We start from the raw sequence: 24257 nt of genomic DNA on the forward strand, positions 1-24257 counted from the left end.
TGCAGCTAAATGTGAGGTGATGCACTTTGGGAAGAATAACAGGAAGGTAGAGTACTAGGTCAATGGAAAGATTCTTGGTATTGTAGATGTGCAGAGGGATCTTGGAGTCCATGTACATAGATCCCTGAAAGTTGCCACCCAGGTGGATAGTGCTGTTAAGAAGGCATACGGTGTGTTAGGTTTCATTCATAGAGGGATTGAGTTCTGGAGCCAGAATATCATGCTGCAACTATTCAAAATGCTGCTGCGGCCACACTTGGAATATTGTGTACAGTTCTGGTCCCCATATTTCGGGAAGAATGTGGAAGCATTGGAAAAGGTGCAGAGGAGATTTACCAGGATGTTCCTGGTCTGGAGGGAAGGTCTTATGAGAAAAGGCTGAGCGACTTGGGTCTGTTCTCATTGGCAAGAAGGTGGCGAAGAGGGGTTATGATAGAGATGTACAAGATGATCAGAGGATTAGATATGGTAGACAGTGGAAGTCTTTTTCCTAGAATGATGATGTCAGCGTGTATGAGGGAGCATAACTACAAATTGAGGAGTGATAGATTTAAGAAAGATGTCAGAGGCTGGTTCTTTACGCAGAGAGTGGTAAGGGCGTGGAATGTCCTACCTGCTAAGGTAGTCGACTCAGCCACATTAGGGAGATTTAAACAATCCTGAGATAAGCTCATGGATGATTTTGGGATAGTGTAGGGGGATAAGCTGAGAATAGTTCACAGGTCAGCGCAACATCAAGGGCCGAAAGGTCTAGTGTTCTGTGCTGTATTGTTCTATTGTTCTATGTTCTATGTTCTTCATGGTAGACTGGTTAACAAGGCTAGATCACATGGAATACAGGGAGAACCAGCCATTTGGCTACAGATCTGGCTCGAAGGTAGGAGGCAGAGGGTGGTGGTGGAGGCGTGCCTTTCAAACAAGAGGCCTGTAACCAGTGGAGTGCCACAAGGATCAGTGCGGGGTCTACTGCTTTTTGTCATTTATATAAAGGATTTGGATGTGTACATAGGAGACATAGTAAGTTTACAGATGACACCAAAATTGGAGGTGCAGTGAACAGTGAAGAAGGTTTCCTCAGAATACAATGGGATCTTGAGCAGATGGGCCAAACGGCAGAGGGATGGCACAAAGAGTCCAATTTAGATAAATGTGAGGTGCTGCATCTTGGAAAGGCACATCAGGGCAGGACTTATATACTTAATGGTATAGGGAGTGATACTGAACGAAGAGACCTTAGAGTGCAGGTTCATATTTCTTTGAAAGTGGAGTTGCAGGCTGATAGGATTTTGAAGAAGGTGTTTGGTATGCTTTCCTTTATTGGTCAGAACATTGAGTATAGAAGTTTGGAAGTCACGTTGCAGCTTTATGGGATATAAGTTAGAGCATTTTTGGAATATTGTGCGCAATTCCAGTCTCCCTCCTCGTTCATAGAATCCCTAGAATATGGAAACAGGCCATTTGGCCCAACAAGTCCACACTGACCTTACGAAGAGTAACCCACCCAGACCCATTCTCCTACTACCCTATATTTACCCCTGACTAATGCACCTAACCTGCACATCTCTGGATTGTGGGAGGAAACTGGAACACCTGGAGGAAACCCACACAGACACAGGAAGAATGTGCAAATTTCAAACAGACAGTTGCCTGAGACTGGAATTGAACCCCTTTCCCTGCTGCTGTGAGGTAGCAGCACTAACCATCATGCTGATCCATCCAATCGGAAGGATGTTGTGAAACCTGAAGGGGTTCAGAAAAGATTTACAAGGATGTTGCTAGGGTTGGCGGGTGGAACTATAGGGAGAGGCTGAATAGGCGGGGGTCACTTTCCCGGAGTATTGGAGGTTGAGGGGTGACCTTAGAGGTTTATAGAATCACGAGGGACATGTATAGGGTAAGTAGACAAGGTCTTTTCTCTGGGGTGGGGGAGTCCATGAACAGAGAGCATAGGTTTCGGGTGAGAGGGGAAATATTGAAAAGGGATCTAAGGGGCAACTTTTTCATGCAGAGGGTGGTGCATGTATGGAATTAGCTGCCAGAGGAAGTGGTGGAGGCTGATACAATTACATCATTTAAAAGGCATGTGGATGGGTATATGAATAGGAAGGGATTGGAGGGATAGGGCTAAGTGCTGGCAAATGGAATTAGATTAGGTTGGGTTATCTGGTCGACATGGACGAGTTGGACTAAAGCATCTGTTTCTGGACTGTACAAATCTATGATTGTATGACTCCACGGTCCTTGCAGTAAAAGAAATCTGTCACCCTGACCTATTCCAGTCTACATGTAACTCCATCCCACAGCAATGTCGTTGATTCGTAACTGCCTTCTGAAATGATGTGGCAAACCACTTAGCTTAAAGGCAATGAGAAATGGACAACAAAGGTTAACCAGGTCAGTGACATTCACAATCTACACAGAATAAAACAAAATCTTCAGCTGACACCGCCACTTTTCAGATTCTGCACATTGCATGTCTTAGTCAGCAACCTCCAGTGAAATGGTGCACAACATTGAGGTTGGGTAGATCTAAAGTCACAGATCAGCTTATTGTAGCCAATTGTTGTGCAGTGAAGCCTCTCAGAAGACCCAGCACTTTGAGAGGAATCTCCTATTGACCCTTGCATTACTGAGACATCATTCAAGTGCAATGCCTTGGCTGCAATCATGAATGTCATGGTTCAAGGATCTGTGGCATCTTAGTCTATCTGCAGTGAAGGGCTCACCTTCTTGTGAGAGGTAAGAAATGCTTGGCCATTGTGAGTTTTTCAATACTTGGCTGTCAGAAGAGGCTGCTCATGGAATCATAGAATCCATACAGTGTGGAAACAGGCCATTTGGCCCAACAAGTCCATACGGACCTCCGAAGAGCATCCCACCCAGGCCCATTCCCCTACTCTATTACTCTACATTTCCCCTGACTAATGCAAATAATTTACACATCCCTGAACACTATGGGCAATTTGGCATGGCCAATTCACCTAACCAGATTGTGGGAGGAAACTGGAGCACCTGGAGGAAACCTATGCAAGCACAGAGAATGTGCAAACTCCACATTCTCATGATACAATGTAACCAGGTCCAACAGGTCAGAAGAATCCAGAGCAGATATTTTCTGAGAAAGACTGATTTTAAAAAGTACAGGGTTATTTCCAATTATGTGTTGCTTTGATACATTATATGTTCCCTCCCAATATGTCGAAGTATAAATCTGGCATCTATAGCTGGGCTAGAGGGAGTCTGCTCTGTTGGTGACCTTGCTGACCTACAGCAATTAGGCATTGGATGGAAGAGTCATATCCTTATACAGCAGGAATACCCTCCCTGGCTTGGACTTCCATCACAGATGAGAAATGGAGGAGCTTGCCAACTTTGGAGTGCCCTGTGGAGAAGCATCGGATGGTGATGTTGTTGGCAGGTGAAGGGTTGGTGGTAGGGAGCAGAGTTCGGCTCTTCTTCCTTCTGGGCGTTTGTCAACACTGTCTAATCTCAGCAGTGGCAGGAACTCCTGGAGTGGGCGCTCATCCCTCATCACCCTTTCACCTAGCCATTGGCACTACTGCTAAAGTGATGGAGTGTTGGTCTCTGCATATATCTAACTGACACTGAATGTGTTGCACCTGAACTTTGGTAGACAACTCCATTCTTTGGTCCAACTTAGGGAGTAACTCCAGCTAACTTGTCTACTATTCTCTGCATTTTAAAGCACAATGAAGCTGACTTTGTTGGTTGCCATTCAATTCTCACCATTCCCATTAATGGAGTGCTTTTATCTGACCCATTCTAGAAATTTCACCTTGTAAGACCCCATCCCATCTCCAGAAAGCCCTGCACATTAGTTGTTGGCCACTTTTGAATGCAATGGGATAAAAGAGAGATTCAATATGATGGAGTTGAAGCTAGAGCAGTGATTGGTGATGCAGGATCAGAAGGACTGGTGAGGTGTTCCCACTGAATAAGTAGAAAGCAAAGAGGGAAGGAAGGATTCGTAATTTTGAAGGATGGAGGTGGGTGACAGCCGTTGAGTCAGTAAGATGCATAAATAGAGAAAGTTTACAGGTGAGTCTTGAAGAAATGTGTGCACAGCCAAAGCTGTAGAGTGAGTGGCCTTGCTGCGAGAGTGAGGTAGCAGAGAGAAAAATTGTGTCCCTTACCTTTTGCAGCGAACAGAAGTGCATTGAACATCTTTCTGTGACACTCTGTGACCTGAGACACAACACTAACCTGGTCCATTATCGGAGTCCTCATTGGTTGTGTATGATGGTGTGGCCTCCTGCAGTGCTTTGCAGGAAAATGCCCAGCTGTCCTTGCCACCATCCTGCCCAGCAGCATCTCTGGTCCCTGTGTGCAAAATGGGGAGCCAGCTGCATCTCTGAGCCATGTCTTTAGTGTGAATGGTGTAGCATCAGAGTAAGAATAAATTTCAGACATGCATTACCTGAATTGGAGTGCAGCTGGAGTACAAATATAGTACCAACAGTTTGAACATTGTGAAGAGCCAGCTGTATACTGGTCATTTCCCTCTCCAACTGTGCAGTTTCACAACAAGGGCATTGAAGAGCCAGGTTCCATAATTAAATGACATGAAGAGCACAATGTCGTGTGATAAAAATCACTTGAGGCTATTGTGGACCAAGTGCCTGCAGGCTATCTCAGCAAAACACTTCATCTTAAAGTGGGAAACTTCTGACCTATATATCTATTCAGCCCTGTATCTGGACACTTCTACATGCCTGCAACCAAATATGTCACAAAACAAATCCAAAAGTAGGTAGTGCTCTGCTTAAGATCATTTAACTTAATCTCACAGGTTATAATCATTTTGACCTAAAAAAAAGCAATAAAACTTTGAGGGAATAGATAAGTTAATGGAAAATAATGTCAGTTTTGATCAATTGAGCTAGATCATTGTTAAATATGTCAGAAGCTGATTGTAAAATTACACAATTGTCCCACTTCAGATTCTTTGTTGATATCATTGCACCTGTTTTAACAAATTGTCAAAATATTGTCATGTGTGGTTTCCTGCCATTTATTTTTGATCATAAATTTCTTCCCTTACATACAAGTCTTTTTTTTATAATTACCAGTTTTTTCTGAAATAAAAATATAGATGTAGTGATTCATGAAAAAGTCACATGTTACTATGTTGAATTGTGGTAATACAATGTTAAACTAAAACATTGGCACATTCATTTTAGTTTCAAGTGCAGTGATTTTTTACTCTTTTTAAAACAATATCTAATCTAATGTATTTCTTGCTGTTGCATTAATTAATTATTGCAACATTTACAACTAATGTCAAAGATCAATTTACCAGGACAAGTAAGTACATCGGTTTCTCCAAGGCCACAATTATAAAATTCACTTGGTGATATAAACCTTCAGGTTTGCCTTAGCATCTGTGGCTTTCTTCAGAAACTGGCAATGTTTTCCCTGTTGCTAACTAACATCCTTCAAGACAAAATGTAACCAGTATTATAATGATTTTGATTTTATTGTATTAGTAAAGATTTTCATTTTCTTGTCAGACTCAGTTCACTTTACATATAATGACATTGAAATGCTGGCACAAGTGGGAACATCTATGAGAAGAGAAGGTTAGAACAAACAAAAGATGCTGTGCTTCCCAAAGGTTTGCACCTTGAACTCAAAGCGCGTTCCATATTGTACAGGGATGGTTTTGAGGAGTCTCTGTCGGGAGAGCTTTAGGAACAGAGCTTCAGAGTAAAGGGCCAATACATTTGAAGGTTCTGCTCTGATTTGTGAAGTGGAAAATGGGTTTAGACAGTGGCCTGACCTGGAAGAGTACAGCATTCAACTCCACAAGTAGGCCAATAAGAGATTACAGAGAAAGAATGGAGCCTTCGGGCCAGAAGTTGTTATTGATATAGGGGCAATTGGACCATGGGTTGATGATGTTACACTACCATTGATGATATCCAAATAATTTGGCTACTTTTAACTTTGTTATTATTTGTAGGAAAAATGCAAATATTCCACTAATTTGGGAAGCAAAGAAGCAGAGTTGGTTGATGGGGAGGAGCTTCTTTGCAGCTTTCGTCAGGCAGTGAGAGAGGTAGTAATGAGGTGTGATACCATCATTATTGATGGGTTGAGAATAACAGTGTTAGATTTTGATAGAAGTTGTTTGACATTTAAAATTTTTAAAAAATGTAGACACAAACATTGTACCAGAGTGTGAGCCTTAAACAGGAGATATATGGAGACATAGGTTTTGTTAAAAGCACAGTTAGTTGGAGCACATATTACAATTTACCAGTAAATTAAATGCCAAGGACAGACTTCAATGTGTTGGTCAAAGGGTAAACTCCTTGTTTACAATGAGTTCCATCGTAATCATCCAAATCCAATGCCCATAGCATGGCACCTCCAAATTTATTATCTTTCACCCACTGAGCCTAGAATCAAAAGATATACAAATGCAATTAAATAACATTAAATGGAATTAGTCTTTTATTTTAAAAAATTGGTGCTTAGTGTAAATTCACTCATGGTAAAGTATGAAACATAAGAAAAGGTCAAACCAGTCCTGAATTCCATACCATGTGAATATGCATCAAGAGAAGAAGATGGATTTATGGCTCAAGCCTGCTTCATTCTGAACTAATTGTGGTCTCAAAACCATTTCCCTGCCTACCCCTGACAATGTTTGATTTCTGTCTTAGTCAGGAATTCACCTCCTTCTTCCCATTTAAAAAAAAAGTACTTGATGGTCCTGTCTCCCTACTTACTAGGAAGAGAGGTCCATAGACTCAGAACAATTTGAAAATTTAAAAAATGCCTCATTCCCTTCCTAAATTTAGGACCACTCATTTTTAATGTCTGTCCCTTAGTTCTAGGTTCTTCCACAAGTGGAAAGATCCCCTCAGAACCTTAAATTGCTTATTAACATTCAGATCGGAACCAATCAAAATATGTGTCCAGTTAGGTGGTCACCTGTTTTGAATGAAGGTTAATGCTGGCTCAATGATTACAAAACTTGTTTTTAACAAGATCCACTCTGGACTCCAACCCTTAGGTTTGTGCAAGATCTCAGCTAGACTGAGAACCCACCTTGGGGAACCTTTACAGTTTAAGGGAACTTCAGTTCTGGTTCCTTAAGAGAAGTAGTTGGTGCATTGATTGCTGTAAAAGGCTCAGGCCCAAACTTGATGCACAAAATTGGTTGAAAAAGATTCATCTTGATTGGCTCAACATTTTCTGATTAGACAATGGCTGCTTGTGTAGAGTCCTAATTAAATACCCAGATGTTTCTCAGGAAGGTCTAGGGACTATCAAAGTAGCTAAAGGCTACTTTAAAAGTTGACCTGGAAACAATTCTGTGATTCTGCAAGGCTGGCTCAGTGCCATTTGCTTGTAGAAATCAGAAGAAACTGGAAAATGAAGTAGTCATCAAACTGCTATAATTGGAGAATAAGCAGCACCAGTTGTACTAATTGTGAAGCCCAATTGGTTAGTTCATCTTTGTGGGGATATTAAGCACATACTAAACTGCTTCTTACAGCTGGATAAATATCCAAACTCTCGCATGCAAAATTAACAATGGAGTTGTTCTTCATGAAACTGGACATGTACCTGCAATTGTGACTAGATGAAGAGACCCAGAAGTATGCCACAATTATTACCCATAAGGGTAAAAACAATGACTGCAGATGCTGGAAACCAGATTCTGGATTAGTGGTGCTGGAAGAGCACAGCAGTTCAGGCAGCATCCAACGAGTAGCGAAATCGACGTTTCGGGCAACAGCCATTCATCAGGAATAAAGGCAGTGAGCCTGAAGCTTGGAGAGATAAGCTAGAGGAGGGTGGGGATGGGGAGAAAGTAGCATAGAGTACAATGGGTGAGTGGGGGAGGGGATGAAGGTGATAGATCAGGGAGGAGAGGGTGGAGTGGATAGGTGGAAAAGGAGATAGGCAGGTCGGACAAGTCATGGGGACAGTGCTGAGCTGGAAGTTTGGAACTAGGGTGAGGTGGGGGGAAGGGGAAATGAGGAAACTGTTGAAGTCCACATTGATGCCCCGGGGTTGAAGTGTTCCGAGGCAGAAGATGAGGTGTTCTTCCTCCAGGTGTCTGGTGGTGAGGGAGCGGCGGTGAAGGAGGCCCAGGACCTCCATGTCCTCGGCAGAGTGGGAGGGGGAGTTGAAATGTTGGGCCACGGGGCGGTGTGATTGATTCGTGCGGGTGTCCCAGAGATGTTCCCTAAAGTGCTCTGCTAGGGGGCGCCCAGTCTCCCCAATGTAGAGGAGACCGCTTTGGGAGCACCTCATCCTTAACAATTTCTCCTTTGAATCCTCCCACTTCCTCCAAACCAAAAGGGTAGCCATGGGCACACGTATGGACCCCAGCTATGCCTGTCTCTTTGTTGGCTACGTAGAGCAGTTGATCTTCTGTAATTACACCAGCACCACTCCCCACCTCTTCCTCCACTACATTGATGACTGCATTGGCACCACCTCGTGCTCCCGCGAGGAGGTTGAGCAATTCATCTACTTCACCAACACATTCCACCCTGACCTTAAATTTACCCGGACCATCCCTGACACCTCCCCCCCTTCCTGGACCTCTCCTTCTCCATTAATGACGACCGACTTGACACTGACATTTTTTACAAACCCACCGACTCCCACAGCTACCTGGATTACACCTCTTCCCACCCTCCCACCCAGGAGGAGCAGTTCCACCACAGAACACACCAGATGCCCTCCTTCTTTAGAGACTGCAATTTCCCTTCCCACGTGGTTCAAGATGCCCCCCAACTCATCTCGTCCACATCCCGCACCTCTGCCCTCAGACCTCACCGCTCCAACCGTAACAAAGACAGAACACCCCTGGTGCTCACTTTCAACCCTACCAACCTTCGCATAAACCAAATCATCCGCCGACATTTCCGTCACCTCCAAAAAGACCCCACCACCAGGGATATATTTCCCTCCCCACCCCCTTCCGCCTTCCGCAAAGACTGTTCCCTCCATGACTACCTGTTCAGGTCCACGCCCCCCCTACAACCTACTCTCCCATCCTGTCACTTTCCCCTGCCACCGCAGGAACTGTAAAACCTGTGCCCACACCTCCTCCCTCACCTCTATCCAAGGCCCTAAAGGATCCTTCCACATCCATCAAAGTTTTACCTGCACATCCACTAATATCATTTATTGTATCCGTTGCTCCCGATGTGGTCTCCTCTACATTGGGGAGACTGGGCGCCTTCTAGCAGAGTGCTTTAGGGAACATTTCCGGGACACCCACACCAATCAACCACACCACCCCATGGCCCAACATTTCAACTCCCCCTCCCACTCTGCCGAGGACATGGAGGTCCTGGGCCTCCTTCACCACCGCTCCCTCACCACCAGACGCCTGGAGGAAGAACACCTCATCTTCCGCCTCGGAACACTTCAACCCCAGGGCATCAATGTGGACTTCAACAGCTTCCTCATTTCCCCTTCCCCCACCTCACCCTAGTTCCAAACCTCCAGCTCAGCACTGTCCCCATGACTTGTCCGGACATGTCCTACCTGCCTATCTTCTTTTCCGCCTATCCACTCCACCCTCTCCTCCCTGACCTATCACCTTCATCCCGTCCCCCACTCACCCATTGTACTCTATGCTACTTTCTCCCCACCCCCACACCCTCCTCTAGCTTATCTCTCCACCTATTACCCATAAGGGTTTGTGCCAATACACAAGACTGCCATGTGGGGTACATGAAGATATACCCAGATAGAGAGGCAAGTTTAGCGGTCATCCTTGCTGTGAAAAAGTTCAACTAATACCTTTACGGATGTAAATTTGTAATTGTAATGGACCACAAACTGCTGCTAGCGCTACTTAAAGAGGACGGAGCCTTGCCATCTATGCTACAGGTCAAATTTAGTGGCACATTCCTACTCTGAGTGTGTATAATTACAATTTGGTACATTGTCCGGGAGGACAGGTGGCAAATGTGGATGCCTTGAGCTACCTCCCACTGGGGGATACACCACTAATGGTGCTACCATTGGAAGAGTCCGTCGTCATTTTAAACCTTCTGGACACCATTCCACCACCGCTGACAATATCTGACCGTGGAAACCAAAAGATTCCATTCTGGCAAAACTAAAATAGTTGGTGGTGATGGGAGAAACGAAAGGACCATCACAAACAGAATCAAAACCTCTCTGGACCCAGTAAGATGGGATCACCATTGAGGATGGCATATTACAATAGGAAGAAAGAGTCATTGCCCTGAGCAAAGGTTGCCAACAGATTCTGGCTGATCTTCACCAAGTTCATCCACGGGTGTCCAAAATTAAGATGTTGGCAAGAAATTATATCTAGTGGTCAATATTGGATGCCAACATAGCCATGTTAGTGGGACAGTGCACAGAGAGCCAACAAGGACAAAATTTATTTCCAGCAGCTCCCCCATATTTGTGGGAATGACCCCATAAATCCTGAACCTGGTTGCATGTCAAGTGTCAGTCCTTTCATGGGGTCTATGTTTTTAGTTATTGTGGACATCTATTCAAATTGATTAGACATTCATAAAGTTCATTTAATCAAACATGGGGATGATGATTGAAAAATGGGAGGCATCTTTTGCAATACCAGACTCCTAGAGATATTGATCACTAGACCATTGGCCATCATATGCCAATAGAGAATTTGAATATTTCCTAAAGTCGAATGGCATTCAGCACATAAGGACAGCTCCATACCATCCATTGTCCAATGGTCTGGTGGAAAGAGCAGTCCAAAACTTTGAAAGTGAACTTAAAGAAATAGCCTACAGCTTCACTCGATACCAAACTGTCCCAGTTCCTGTTTAATTATTGGACCGCCTGTCACACAACTACAGGGACAGCTCCAGCAGAGTTGCTAATGGGAAGAAGACTCTGGGTTAAATCTGATCTTCCAGACTGAGAGGGTAGGGAGGGTGAAATGGCATCAGGTACACAAGACTCCTCTAGGCGACAGAGGAGTTTACTTCAGGGGATGAAGTTAGATGTAAGAATGGAATGGCCCTGCATAGTTAAGAGCTATGGGCGACATAAAGTCAGGTCCTGTTTCACACAAAGTTTTAGGAGGTGAGGCAGTCCTGAATAAGTACGTGGATCACATGAAAGCTGCAGCCTCACAAATGAGGCAAGAACAAAACAACCAAGCCCTTCAAAAACCGGAAAGGCTGACAAAATGCAGGGGTCCTCTTCATCTGCCTATTGTCAAAGAAACCTTCAAAAATGAGATGGACACAGCAGATGTCACAGACTAAACACTGAAATTGCGTGAAGAAAATGATGAATTTCTGCTGAGATGCAGCAGGCACACAAGAAGCAGGCTACAGTCTGGTACATGCTGCCTGTATCCGAGGCACAATTGGCAGAAACGGACCTGGTGCAAAAACTCCCCAGGAGAAACGACAGGAAAAAGAACAGGCCCACGTCCCAGGACTTGGAGGAGGAGCATTTGAGTGATTGGAATGAGATCAGCCAACCAAGTCTTATAGAATATGAACATAGGATGTAGAATATAGAACAATTCAGCACAATACAGACTCTCTGGCCCTAGATGTTGTGCCAGCCTTTTATCCGTCTCTCAGATCAGACTAACCTACATACCCTTCATTGTACTATCATCCATGTGACTATCAATGTCCCTAATGTATCTGACTCTGCTACCACTGCTGGCAGTGCATTCCACACCCACCCCTCTGTAAAGAACCTACTCTGACACCGTCCCTAAACCTTCCTCTAATCACCCTGAAAATATACCCCCTCATGATAGACATTTCCACCCTGGGAGAAAGTCTCTGGATATCTACTCTATCTATGCCTTTCATCATCTTGTACACCTCTATCAAGTCACCTCTCATCCTTCTTTGCTCCAATGAGAAAAGCCCTAGCTCCCTCAACCTTTATTCATAAGACACCATCCTGGTCCAGGCAGCATCCAGTCTTGGCAGCGTCCTGGTAAATCTCTGCACCATCTCTAAAGATTCCATGTTCTTCCTATAATGAGACAACTAGAACTGAACACAATATTCCAAGTGTGGTCTAACCAGGGCTTTATAGAGCTGCAGCATAACCTCGCGACTCTTAAACTCAGTCCCCTTGCTAATGAAAGCCAACATGCCATATGCTTTCTTAACAACCCTATCAACTTGGGTGGCAACTTTGAAGATCACCGGACGTGTATTCCTCCACACTGCCAAAAGTCCTGCCTTTAACCCTGCAATCTGCATTCAAATTCAATCTTCCAAAATAAGTCATTTCACACTTTCCAGGTTGAACTCCATCTGCACTTCTCAGCCCAGCTCTGCATCCTGTCAATGTCCCACTTCAACCTATAAAAACCATCCACACTATCCACAACACCAACAACCTTTGTGTCTTCGGCAAATTTACTGGCCCACCCTTCCAGTTTCTCATCCAAGTCATTTATAAAAAAAACACAAACAGCAGAGGTCCCAGAATAGTTCCTTGCGGAACACCAAGCTCCAGGCTGAATACTTTCCATCTACTACCACCTTCTGTCTTCTATAGGTCAGCCAATTCTGTATCCAGACAGCCAAATTTCCCTGAATCGCATGCCTCCTTACTTCCTAAATGAGCCTATCATGGGGAAATGGTATAACGGCTGCAGAAAGGAAGTTTGAGGGGGATCTGCCTCTGGAGGTAGTATGGGCTGAAGTCAGAAATAGGAAAGGTGCAGTCACCTTGTTGGGTGTTTATTATAGGCCCCCCAATAGCAGCAGAGATGTGGAGAAACAGATTGGGAAACAGATTTTGGAAAGGTGCAGAAGCCACAGGGCCGTAGTCATGGGCGACTTCAACTTCCCAAATATTGATTGGAAGCTCTTTAGATCAAGTAGATTGGATGGGGCAGTGTTTGTGCAGTGTGTCCAGGAAGCTTTTCTAACGCAGTATGTAGATTGTCCAACCAGAGGGGAGGCCATATTGGATTTGGTACTCGGTAACGAACCGGGACAAGTGGTGGGCTTGTTAGTGGGTGAACATTTTGGTGATGGTGACCACAATTCTGTGACTTTCACCTTGGTTATGGAGAGAGATAGGTGCGCACAACAAGGAAGTTTTTACAATTGGGGGAAGGGAAATTACGATGCTGTAAGACAGGATTTGAGGAGCATACGTTGGGAGCATAGGCTGTCAGGGAAGGATGTGGTGGAAATGTGGGACTTTTTCAAGGAGCAGATACGACGTGTCCTTGATATGTATGTACCGATCAGGCAGGAAAGAAATGGTCGTGTGAGGGAGCCTTGGTTGACAAGGGAGGTTGAATGTCTAGTAAAGAGGAAGAAGGAGGCTTACATAAGGTTGAGGAAACAAGGTTCAGACAGAGCAGTGGAGGGATACAGGATAGCCGGAAGGGACCTGAAGAAAGGGATTAGGAGAGCTAAGAGAGGGCATGAAAAATCCCTGGCGGATAGGATCAAGGATAACCCCAAGGCATTCTATGCGTATGTGAGAAACCTGAGAATGACGAGAACGAGGGTAGGTCCGATCAAGGACAGTGGTGGGAGACTGTGTATTGAGTCGGAAGAGATAGGAGAGGTCTTGAACAAGTACTTCTCTTCAGTATTTACGAACGAGAGGGACCGTATTGTTGAAGAGGAGAGTGTGAAACGGACTGATAAGCTAGAAGAGATACCTGTTAGGAAGGAAGATGTGTTGGACATTTTGAACAACTTGAGGATAGACAAGTCCCCCGGGCCTGACAGGATATATCCTAGGATTATGTGGGAAGCAAGAGAGGAAATTGCAGTACCGTTGGCATTGATCTTCTCGTCTTCACTGGCAACTGGGGTGGTACCAGGGGACTGGAGAGTAGCGAATGTTGTGCCCCTGTTCAAAAAAGGGAATAGGGATAACCCCGGGAATTACAGGCCAGTTAGTCTTACTTCTGTGGTAGGCAAAGTAATGGAAAGGGTACTGAGGGATAGGATTTACGAGTATCTGGAAAGACACTGCTTGATTAGGGACAGCCAGCACGGATTTGTGAAGGGTAGGTCTTGCCTTACAAGTCTTATTGAATTCTTCGAGGAGGTGACCAAGCATGTGGATGAGGGTAGAGCAGTGGATGTAGTGTACATGGATTTTAGTAAGGCATTTGATAAGGTTCCCCATGGTAGGCTTATGCGGAAAGTCAGGAGGCATGGGATAGAGGGAAATTTGGCCAATTGGATAGAAAACTGGCTAACCGGTCGAAGTCAGAGAGTGGTGGTAGACGGTAAATATTCAGCATGGAGTCCAGTTACAAGTGGAGTTCCGCAGGGATCAGTTCTGGGTCCTCTGCTGTTTGTAATTTTTATTAATGATTTAGAGGAGGGAGTCGAAGGGTGGGTCAGTAAATTTGCAGATGATACAAAGATAGGTGGAGTTGTGGACAGTGAGGAGGGCTGTTGTCGGCTGCAGAGGGACTTAGATATGATGCAGAGCTGGGCTGAGGAGTGGCAGATGGAGTTCAACCCTATCAAGTGTGAGGTTGTCCATTTCGGAAGAACAAATAAGAATGCGGAATACAGGGTTAATGGTAGGGTTCTTGGTCAGGTGGAGGAACAGAGGGATCTTGGGATCTATGTACATAGATCTTTGAAGGTTGCCACTCAGGTGGATAGAGTTTGTAAGAAGGCCTATGGAGTATTATCGTTCATTAGCAGAGGGATTGAATTCAAGAGTTGTGAGGTGATGTTGCAGCTGTACAGGACTTTGGTTAGGCCACATTTGGAGTACTGTGTGCAGTTCTGGTCGCCTCACTTTAGGAAAGATGTGGAAGCTTTGGAGAGGGTGCAGAGAAGATTTACCAGGATGTTGCCTGGAATGGAGAGTAGGTCGTACGAGGATAGGTTGAGAGTTCTCGGCCTTTTCTCGTTGGAACGGCGAAGGATGAGGGGTGACTTGATAGAGGTTTATAAGATGATCAGAGGAATAGATAGAGTAGACAGTCAGAAACTTTTTCCCCGGGTACAACAGAGTGTTACAAGGGGACATAAATTTAAGGTGAACGGTGGAAGGTATAGGGGAGATGTCAGGGGCGGGTTCTTTACCCAGAGAGTGGTGGGGGCATGGAATGCGCTGCCCGAGGGAGTGGTAGAGTCAGATTCATTGGCGGCCTTTAAGCGGCATTTGGATAGGTACATGGATGGGTGCTTAATGTAGGATAGAAGTTCGGCACAACATCGTGGGCCGAAGGGCCTGTTCTGTGCTGTATTGTTCTATGTTCTATGTTCTATGTTCTAAATGCCTTGCTAAAATCCATAAATCTGCTCCATCTTCATTAATGTGTTTTGTCACATCCTCAAAGAATTCAATAACATGACAAAGTTTAGATCAGAGTGGTGCTGGAAAAGCACAGCAGGTCAGGCAGCATCTGAGGAACAGGAAAATCGACATTTCGGGCAAATGTTCTTCATCAGGAATTCTTGATGAACGGCTTTTGCCCGAAACATCAATTTTCCCGCTCCTCAGATGCTGCCTGACCTGTTGTGCTTTTTCAGCACCACTCTGATCTAATCTCTGGTTTCCAGCATCTGCAGTCCTCACTTTTGCCCTGCCCATGACAAAGCCATGCTGACTATCTCTCCTCAAGCTATGCTTTTCCAAATAATCATAAATCCTGTCTCTCAGATCCTCTCCAATAATTTGCCAACCACCAATTTAAGGCTGATTTGTCTGTAATTCCCAGGGTTATCCCTATTCCCTTTCTTGAACAAAGGAATTATATTTGCCACCCTCCAATCATCTGGTATCAATTCAGTGGACAGTGAGGACACAAAGATCATTGCCAAAGGCGCAACTATCTCTTCCCTCGGTACGTATAGTGACATAGGGTATATCCTGTTTGGGCCAGGGGACTTACCTATCCTCATGTTTTTCAAAATTTTCAACATACCCTGCTTCTTAACATCAACCTGTTCGAGCGCATCAGTCTGTTTCACACTGTCCTCACAAACAAGAAGGTCTCTCTCACTAGTGAATACTGAAGTAAAGTATTCATTAAGGACCTCGCCTACCTCCTCCAACTCCAAGTACAAGATCCCTCCGCTATCTCTGATTGGGCCTACTCTTGCTGTCGGCATCCTTTTGTTCCTTACATAAGTGTAGAACACCTTGGGATTTTCCTTAATCCTACCCGCCCAGGCTTTTTCATGCCCCCTTCTAGCTCTCCTATGTCCATTCTTCAGTTCCTTCCAGGCTGCCTTGTAACCTTCCAGATCCCTGCCTGATCCTTGCTCCCTCAACATTATGTAAGCTTCCTTCTTCCTCTTGACTAGATGCTCTACATCTCTTGTCATCCAAGGTTCCTTCATCCTACCATTCCTTCCTTACCTCAGTGGGACAAACCTATCCAGCACTCGTAGCAAGTGCTCCCCAATCTCCACTTTTCTGTCATGCATTTCCCTGAGAATATCTGATCCCAATGTATGCTCCACAGATCCTGCTTAATAGCATTATACGTCCCCCTCCCCCAATTGAATACTTTCCCATACCATCTGCTTCTATCCCTAGCAAGGTCAGGGTGTTGTGATCACTATCACCGAAATGCTGTCCCACTGAGAAATCTGACATCTGACCTGGTTTGTTGCCAAGCACCAAATCCAATATGGCCTCCCCTCTAGTCAGGACTGCAGATGCTGTCGAGCAGAGTCAAGATTAGAGGGGTTCTGGGAAAGCACAGCAGGTCAGGCATCATCCGAGGCATGGGAAAATCGACGTTTCGAGCAAGCGCCCTTCATCAGGAGATCCTTCCTGGACACACCTGACAAAATCACTAAGGAGGTTCCAATCAGTATTAGTGAAATTAAAGTCACCCACGTGACTTCAACAACCCTGTTACTTCTGCACCTTTCCAAAATATGCCTCCCAATCTGCTCGTCCGTGATTCTGTTGCTATTAGGAGACCCTCAATAAAGTGACTAAAGCAAGGGTTAGATACAGAGTTCCCTGATTGGGGCTGTTAACCTTGTCCAATCTGGGCACCCTGGCTGACAGATATAAACAGGAGTGGTAGACTTTTTTTGCTATATCAGTTTGTCCAAGGTCTCCACAAAAGGCGAGGCACCAATTCTCTCCCCTTTTATACTACACTGTAACTTGTAGCTGCTTCACTTTTGAAATTATTAATATTTATAAGGTAAAAATGCTACTGTAACACTATTCACCAATGTCCCTGCTAATGGTCATGGAGGTGCAGCTTTATTTCCTCACCCCTGCCACTGTGCTGGGGAAGATCAAAATTGGGCACATCCATATGAGACTTCTGACTAGTTTTTAGAGGCCAAATTTTAAAACGGTAGTTTTCTGGGCATGTTTGCATGCTGTGCTCTCAACCAAGGAATTAACTGATTTCATGATCGAAAATGGGGAATAAAATAAAGCCTTCTAACAAATCTGGAAAAAAAACAGGAGTGGTTTCCGCCTTCAGACCTTGCGACGATACCTTTACGTTGAGCCTCCTCCTCGGTGGTGTGCCTTGGTGATGTATTTTTTCCGCCAGGTGCGTAACCTCAACTATGACACGCAGCTCCTGTTCGTCGACCGTGACGGTTTGGAGGTCGCCCTCAAGACACTGCCTGTCTTTTACCAGGACCTGATCACTGTCTGGAACATGGTCGAATCGTACTGCGCCTACCCTCCGGCTGGAGTAGCAGCTGTCGTCAGGGAGCTGTTGCTCAGGAATCCGCACCTCCGTACTCGCGGGTTCGAGTGGCTGTCGGAGGGGAGGGCCGTGGCGGTGAGGGCGACCAGGGTCAGGGACGTGCTGGGTGCCTTGGGCCTGGGCTGGACGCTGCCGCAGGACATAGCTAGCAGGGCAGCGGTAGACGTCCGGTACGTGGCCACTGCCATCCGACGCCTTAAAACGGCGGTGCTCGGACCCGACGTAGTGCACCAGTTGGAGGATGCTCAGGTGTGCGGTGGGATCCCGTCCGCGCTCACCCCGGCCCGGACGGAATTTCACATTGGCCCCAGGGTCCCGTACTTCCCGCGGGAGCCTGTGCCCCACAACCTGAGCCACCTCCGGAAATTTGATTTTGTTCCTTTCAAGGATATAAAAAGGAGGGCCCTGTATAGACTGCTGCTGTACACCGTCCACCTCTTCTCCCTCATCCACCGTCCGGACACGTCTTGGCGTGCCCATTTGCCACCGCGCGGTGGAGATCCCCAGTGGAGGTCTCTCCACGTGGGAGTCCTTCCCCTTTCTCTCTGGGATCTGGGGTGGAGGGTGCTGCGTGCAGCAGTCCCCTGCAACCGCAGGTTGCGGTGGTTCACGGACTCCCAGCCCAACTGCTTGTTCAGTGGCGCTGTGGAGTCCGTGGACCATGTATATATTGGGTGTGGGCGTTTGCAATCCCTTTTTGATTTTCTCAAAAACCTTCTCCTCTGCTTTTGGCTGCACTTCAGTCCCACGCTCCTGATCTTCGGGCACCCAGTACGGAGGTGGGAGGGCAGGTCTGAAGACCTCCTCGTTGGTCTGCTCCTGGGCCTGGCCAAACTGGCCATCAACAGGTCCAGGCAGCGGGCCGTGGAGGGGGTCGTTAGGGCCGACTGCCTGCCCCTCTTCCGCGGTTACGTTAGAGCCCGGGTGTCTCTGGAGAAGGAGCACGCGGTGTCCACCAACACCCTGGAGTTGTTCAGGGAGAGGTGGGCGCCGCAGGGAGTGGAGTGCATTATTTCTCCCTCCAACTCTATTTTGATTTCGTCCCCACCCTCCCCTTCACCTTTTTGATCACACAGCATTGCCCTTTGGTTTGAAGGGCAGTGCTTGTCACTGGCCACTCGGGTGTTTTTCCTATCTTCCTGGTGGTGGAAATTGAATAAAGATTCATGCACTTTGTGTCCTTCACTGTGTCTCAACAAAAAATAAAAAAAAATAAAAAAAATAAACAGGAGTGGTAGACGTTTTTTGCTATATCAGTTTGTCCAAGATCTCCACAAAAGGCTATGCACCAATTCTCTCCCCTTTTATACTACACTGTAACTTGTAGCTGCTTCACTTTTGAAATTATTAATATTTATAAGGTAAAAATGCTACTGTAACACTATTCACCAATGTCCCTGCTAATGGTCATGGAGGTGCAGCTTTATTTCCTCACCCCTGCCACTGTGCTGGGGAAGATCAAAATTGGGCACATCCATATGAGACTCCTGACTAGTTTTTCGAGGCCAAATTTTAAAACGGCAGTTTTCTGGGCATGTTTGCATGCTGTGCTCTCAACCAAGGAATTAACTGATTTCATGATCGAGAATGGGGAATAAAATAAAGCCTTCTAACAAATCTGGAAAAAAAACAGGAGTGGTTTCCGCCTTCGGACCTTGCGACGATACCTTTACGTTGAGCCTCCTCCTAGGTGGTGCGCCCTGGCGACGTATTTTTTCCGCCAGGTGAGTAACCTCAACTACGACACGCAGCTCTTGTTCGTCGACCGTGACGGTTTGGAGGTCGCCCTCAAGACGCTGCCTGTCTTTTACCAGGACATGATCAATGTTTGGAACATGGTTGAATCGCGTCGCTCCTACCCTCCGGCTGGAGTAGCGGCTGTCGTCAGGGAGCCGTTGCTCAGGAATCCGCACCTCCGTACTCGCGGGTTCGAGTGGCTGTCGGAGGGGAGGGCCGTAGTGGCGAGGGTGACCAGGATCGGGGACGTGCTTTGTGCCGGGGGCCTGGGCTGGACGCTGCCGCAGGACGTAGCGAGCAGGGCAGCGGTAGACATCTGGTACGTGGCCACCACCATCTGATGCCTTAAAATGGCGGTGCTCGGATCCAACGTAGTGCACCAGTTGGAGGATGCTCGGGTGTGCGGTGGGATCCCGTCCACGGTCACCCCAGCCCGGACGGAATTTCACATTGGCCCCAAGGGTTACTTACTTCCCGCGGGAGCCTGTGCCCCACAACCTGAGCCGCCTCCGGAATTTTAATTTTATCCCTTTTAAGGGCGTAAAAAGGCGGACCCTGTATAGATTGCTGCTGCACACCGTCCACCTCTTCTCCCTCATCCACCGCCCGGACATGCCTTGGCGTGCCCATTTGCCACCGGGCGGTGGGGATCCCAGTGGAGGGCTCTCTACGTGGGAGTCCTCCCACTTTCTCTCGGGGATCTGGGGTGGAGGGTGCTGCACGCAGCAGTCCCCTGCAACCGCAGATTGCGGTGGTTCATGGACTCCCAGCCCAACTGCTTGTTCTGTGGCACTGTGGAGTCCAATCACCATGTATATATTGGGTGTCGGCGCTTGCATTGCCTTTTTGATTTCCTCAAAAATCTCCTTTAAGAGCCAGTCTGTGCCAGCTGGGTCAATGTCATGGACTATGTACGTGTAAATTAAGCGTGATTGGTGACTGGATACCAGTTTTTGTGGAGTGATTTATGTATAATATTACAAACATGTTTAATCTATGTGATTGAATCCTATACTCTGAGAAATATTCACGTTCTGTGGGACATGATCCTGTACAAAGTGCGACCTCTCAGAATTGGGCACATTCGGGCTAATCATAAGGCAAGACCTATCATCAGACAAGACCTACAATTGAGGAATATTAGCCTTGTTTTTTTATTTTATAACATATAAATGAGATAACACAAGCAGTGCCGTTACTTTAAGTGAATGGTATGAGTACCGTTTAAGTGATGAGAACAAAACTCCATTAAGATTTATCTATTAAATAATTCTGGTGTGTGTGAAATTATGGTGATAAATACAAAACACCTACTTTGGTCTTGAAGCTCTTCTGATCATCGTATCCAAGCCACTCATTGCCCTTGACTGCATAAGGCACCATCTGATCATAAATATTTTGAAGGGATGCATCTTTCAAAAATGCACAGATCTGTCAATCAAAACCAACGGGTACTGTTAGATTGTCAGGCAAATGTGTCGTGTTTTCTCATAGATTCAATTCCACCGATACACAATAATTAGTCAGCTTATTTTACGAATGAATAAATGATATAACTTCTTTGGAAAATAAGTAGAACATTAATATTTCATCAGAAAAGAAAGAATCCTCCCTAAAGCATGTATTGCTAAGAAAGTAAAGTGCAGGGATATTGAGTATTAAATATATGTGTTATTATCTATTTAACACGAACAGGGAGGATTAATCACAAAAAGGTTGGGGGATTCTATCATAAAGCAACAAGACAACAAGAAATGGGAACAGGAGTAGGCCATTCAGCCCCTTGAACCTGCTTCACCATTCAGTAGGATAATGGCTGACCTGACATTCCTCACGTCCACTTTTCTGTCTTTTCCCTGTAACTTGTGATTCTTCCAACTGATCAAGAATCTATGTATCTCAGCCTTAAATACATACAAGGGCTCTGCCCACACTCTCTGTGGCAAAGAGTTCCCAAGACTCTTCATTCACTGAGAGAAATCCATCCTCATCTCAGTCTTATATTGGTGCCTCTTTATTTGGAGACTATCCCCTCTAGTCCAACACTCTCCAACAGGGGAAACATTCTGTCAGCATTCACTTGTCAAGCTCCTTAAGAATCATGTATGTTTCAACAAGATCACCTCTCATTCTTCTAAACTCCAGTGAGTAGAATTGCAACCTGTTTAACTTTAATAAGACAATCCCTCCCATCTCAGGGATGATCCATGAATATCTCTTTCAAATCTTTTTCAAAGGCATATATTGTAGACATTTGCAGTGTTTGAAAATATAACTTTTGTTGTGATTGCAAATGGAATGAGATGGGATCTGCTGAAATATGACATTGGACTAAAAAGATATTTGGGCTGAATTTCTGCTTTCACATATTTGGCAGTGCCCATTAGCAGATGGCAAAACCAATGGTTTTGTCTTTTCAGCACATCACATGTTCTTTCTATGTAGAATTAACAGGGACTTGTTTAGTAATACATGCAGGTTCCAGTATATGCAGGTGCACCACACCTGACTGAAAATCCTAAACTGTTAGCAAAACAGCTAGCTTCACAGTTACTGCTTCATGCTGCTATTATGTAGCACCAACATGAATGGTCTTTGTCTTCAACAGGATGCTGCCTTCAAGCCAAAAAGGCGTTGTGCCTATTACACAAGTAAGCAATGCGATAGATAGATTTCGTGCTGATGTGATGCCAAGTAGTTTGGCTATATGGCCCAAAGACTGGCAGATTATATCAAGTAACAAATCCTTTGGGCCATTTGCAATCAGTATTTGATTTTATTTGATTTATTATTTTCACACGTACCTAAATACAATGAAAAGTTTTGTTTTGTGTACATACAGGCAGGTTATGACATACAAAGATCATAGGGTGATTGAACAGAACAAGGAATCTGAAGTTACAGCTGCAAAGGAGGTGCACAAAAAGCAAGATCAACCATTAGATATGAAATTTGAGAGGTCCATTCAGAAGTCAAATAACAGCAGGAAAGCAGCTGGTACCACCAAGTGGTACATGTCTTTTGAATCTTCTGCTGGATGGATGAGGTTGGAAGAGATTATAACTGGGGTGGGAGGGGTCTTTGATGTTGGCTGCTTTTCTGCAGCATGAGAAGTGTAGATTGAGTCAATGGAGGCAAGGTTGGTTTGCGTGATTGTCTGGGCTGTGTTCACAACTTTCTGTTATTTCTCACAGTCCTGGGTAGAGCTGTTGCCTTATCAATCCACGATGTACCTGGATAGAAAGATTCCTACGATGCATCTGTAAAAGTTGGTGAGGATCCTTATAGCCTCCTGACCATTGCATTAATGTGGGTGGTCCAGGACAGATTTTTGGAGATCATCACTTCTAGGAACTTGATGCTCTCATCCATCTCCACCTCAGCTCTGTTGATGTGGAGAGGGACATGAATCGCTACCTTGCTTCCTGAAGTTGATAATCAGCTTTTTAGCTTTGACGACATTGAGCCAGTGATTGTTATCTTTGCACTATGTCACCAAGCACACTATTTCTTGTATTTTGATTGGTTAGGGAATACTGGCAATACTTAAGCAGAGCATTTATGCAATGTTCTGAACACTGTGGCCAACACAGGTATGATTTTTTAAATTGGAAGTTTAATCCTGAGTGTGCAAAGAAATACAGAGATAACCAATGAGTTTTGTCGATTGGGCACGCAGTGTGATGAAATGGCATGTACTGTAGGGTGTAATAATCGGGGCTCTGTTCTTTGAGACAAATGTGCAAAACAAGGGACAGCCATTCACTGGCTCATCTTTCAGTGTAATTCCCTAACCAATCAAAATCAACACCGTCGAAGAGTGTGGTGCCTGGAAAAGCACAGCTGGTCAGGCAACATCCGAGAAGCAGAAGAATCAATGTTTCGAGCATAAGCCCTCCATCATGAGAGGCTCATTCTAGATGTCAAATCAGCCTGCTTGAGAGTGAGCCCACTGAAAGTAACTGGCCCAGATGGAGTACACGGATCTTGTGAAATTTGCAAATACTGGTTTCTTCCATGATATCATGGGAAGAGAGATTGACTGCACGCATGCGAAACAGGCACTCTGCAAAGCTGAGTCAAAACCTTCTCCCTCGAGCTTTAGGTACAATCAGTTCTTATAACCTTACAGAAGATCGATGTTAATTATAGGACAATACAGGTTTGATTGCACTTGATAGAAACAATGCTGTTAGTCTGACAGTATCGATCAGTTAACAATGGCAACAGGATGTTAGTTAATCTACAGAAATGGGTGCTAATATTCAGCACCCTGGCTGCAATAGTTTTAGAGGACAGTGAGCATTCATATCAAGTATCCTGGTGTCATTTAGTCTGCGTTGGCATTGTGGTGACTGGGTTCCTGGGGAGACAGGGAGCATCTTTGGGGCTTCAGGAGCTGCGATGCCATTGTGAGGCAGTAAATCTCATGAGCAGGTCATCTAGATATCATATTCCTTCAGTCAGTAAAGGCTTAGGTATTGGCTGTTTTACTGTCTGTTCCTAAGTGTGGCCAAATTGAGGTAGCAGTGGCATTATGAGTAGGTCCTCTTTGGCTAAAGACCATGGTGTCTGTAAGCAAGTGGTCTGTAGGCAAAGTGGTTTTTCCTTCACCCATAAAAAGCAATAGAATTTGATGACATATTATAATGGGAATTTAAACAACAATCAGGAAGTGATCAGGTGAGATCACCTTTGGATTACACAGTAGTGCATAGTATTACTCACCATATTTAAGATAGGATGTACTGTAAATGCATTTGGAAGCCATTCAGGGAAGGCTTGCTAGACTAATACCTAACTTGGAAGGGTTGTCTTATGAGGTTTGGCTTGCATCAAG

The 24257-nt window shown here is 45.2% G+C and overlaps 1 protein-coding gene across 1 annotated transcript in view; it reads right to left on the reverse strand.

Annotated features, from left to right (window-relative positions):
* Positions 1-6287: 6287 nt before the first annotated feature.
* LOC140467081 (acidic mammalian chitinase-like) overlaps positions 6288-24257 on the reverse strand; it is a 52948-nt gene continuing 34978 nt past the window's right edge. The window contains exons 9-10 of the mRNA XM_072563141.1: positions 20732-20848; positions 6288-6422 (exon numbers count right to left, since the gene is read on the reverse strand). Of these exons, the coding sequence (XP_072419242.1) occupies positions 6288-6422; positions 20732-20848 (252 nt within the window). The remainder of the gene's footprint in view (positions 6423-20731; positions 20849-24257) is intronic.

This window comes from Chiloscyllium punctatum, chromosome 45 (assembly GCF_047496795.1).
Source record: "Chiloscyllium punctatum isolate Juve2018m chromosome 45, sChiPun1.3, whole genome shotgun sequence".
NCBI classification, from domain to species: domain Eukaryota; kingdom Metazoa; phylum Chordata; class Chondrichthyes; order Orectolobiformes; family Hemiscylliidae; genus Chiloscyllium; species Chiloscyllium punctatum.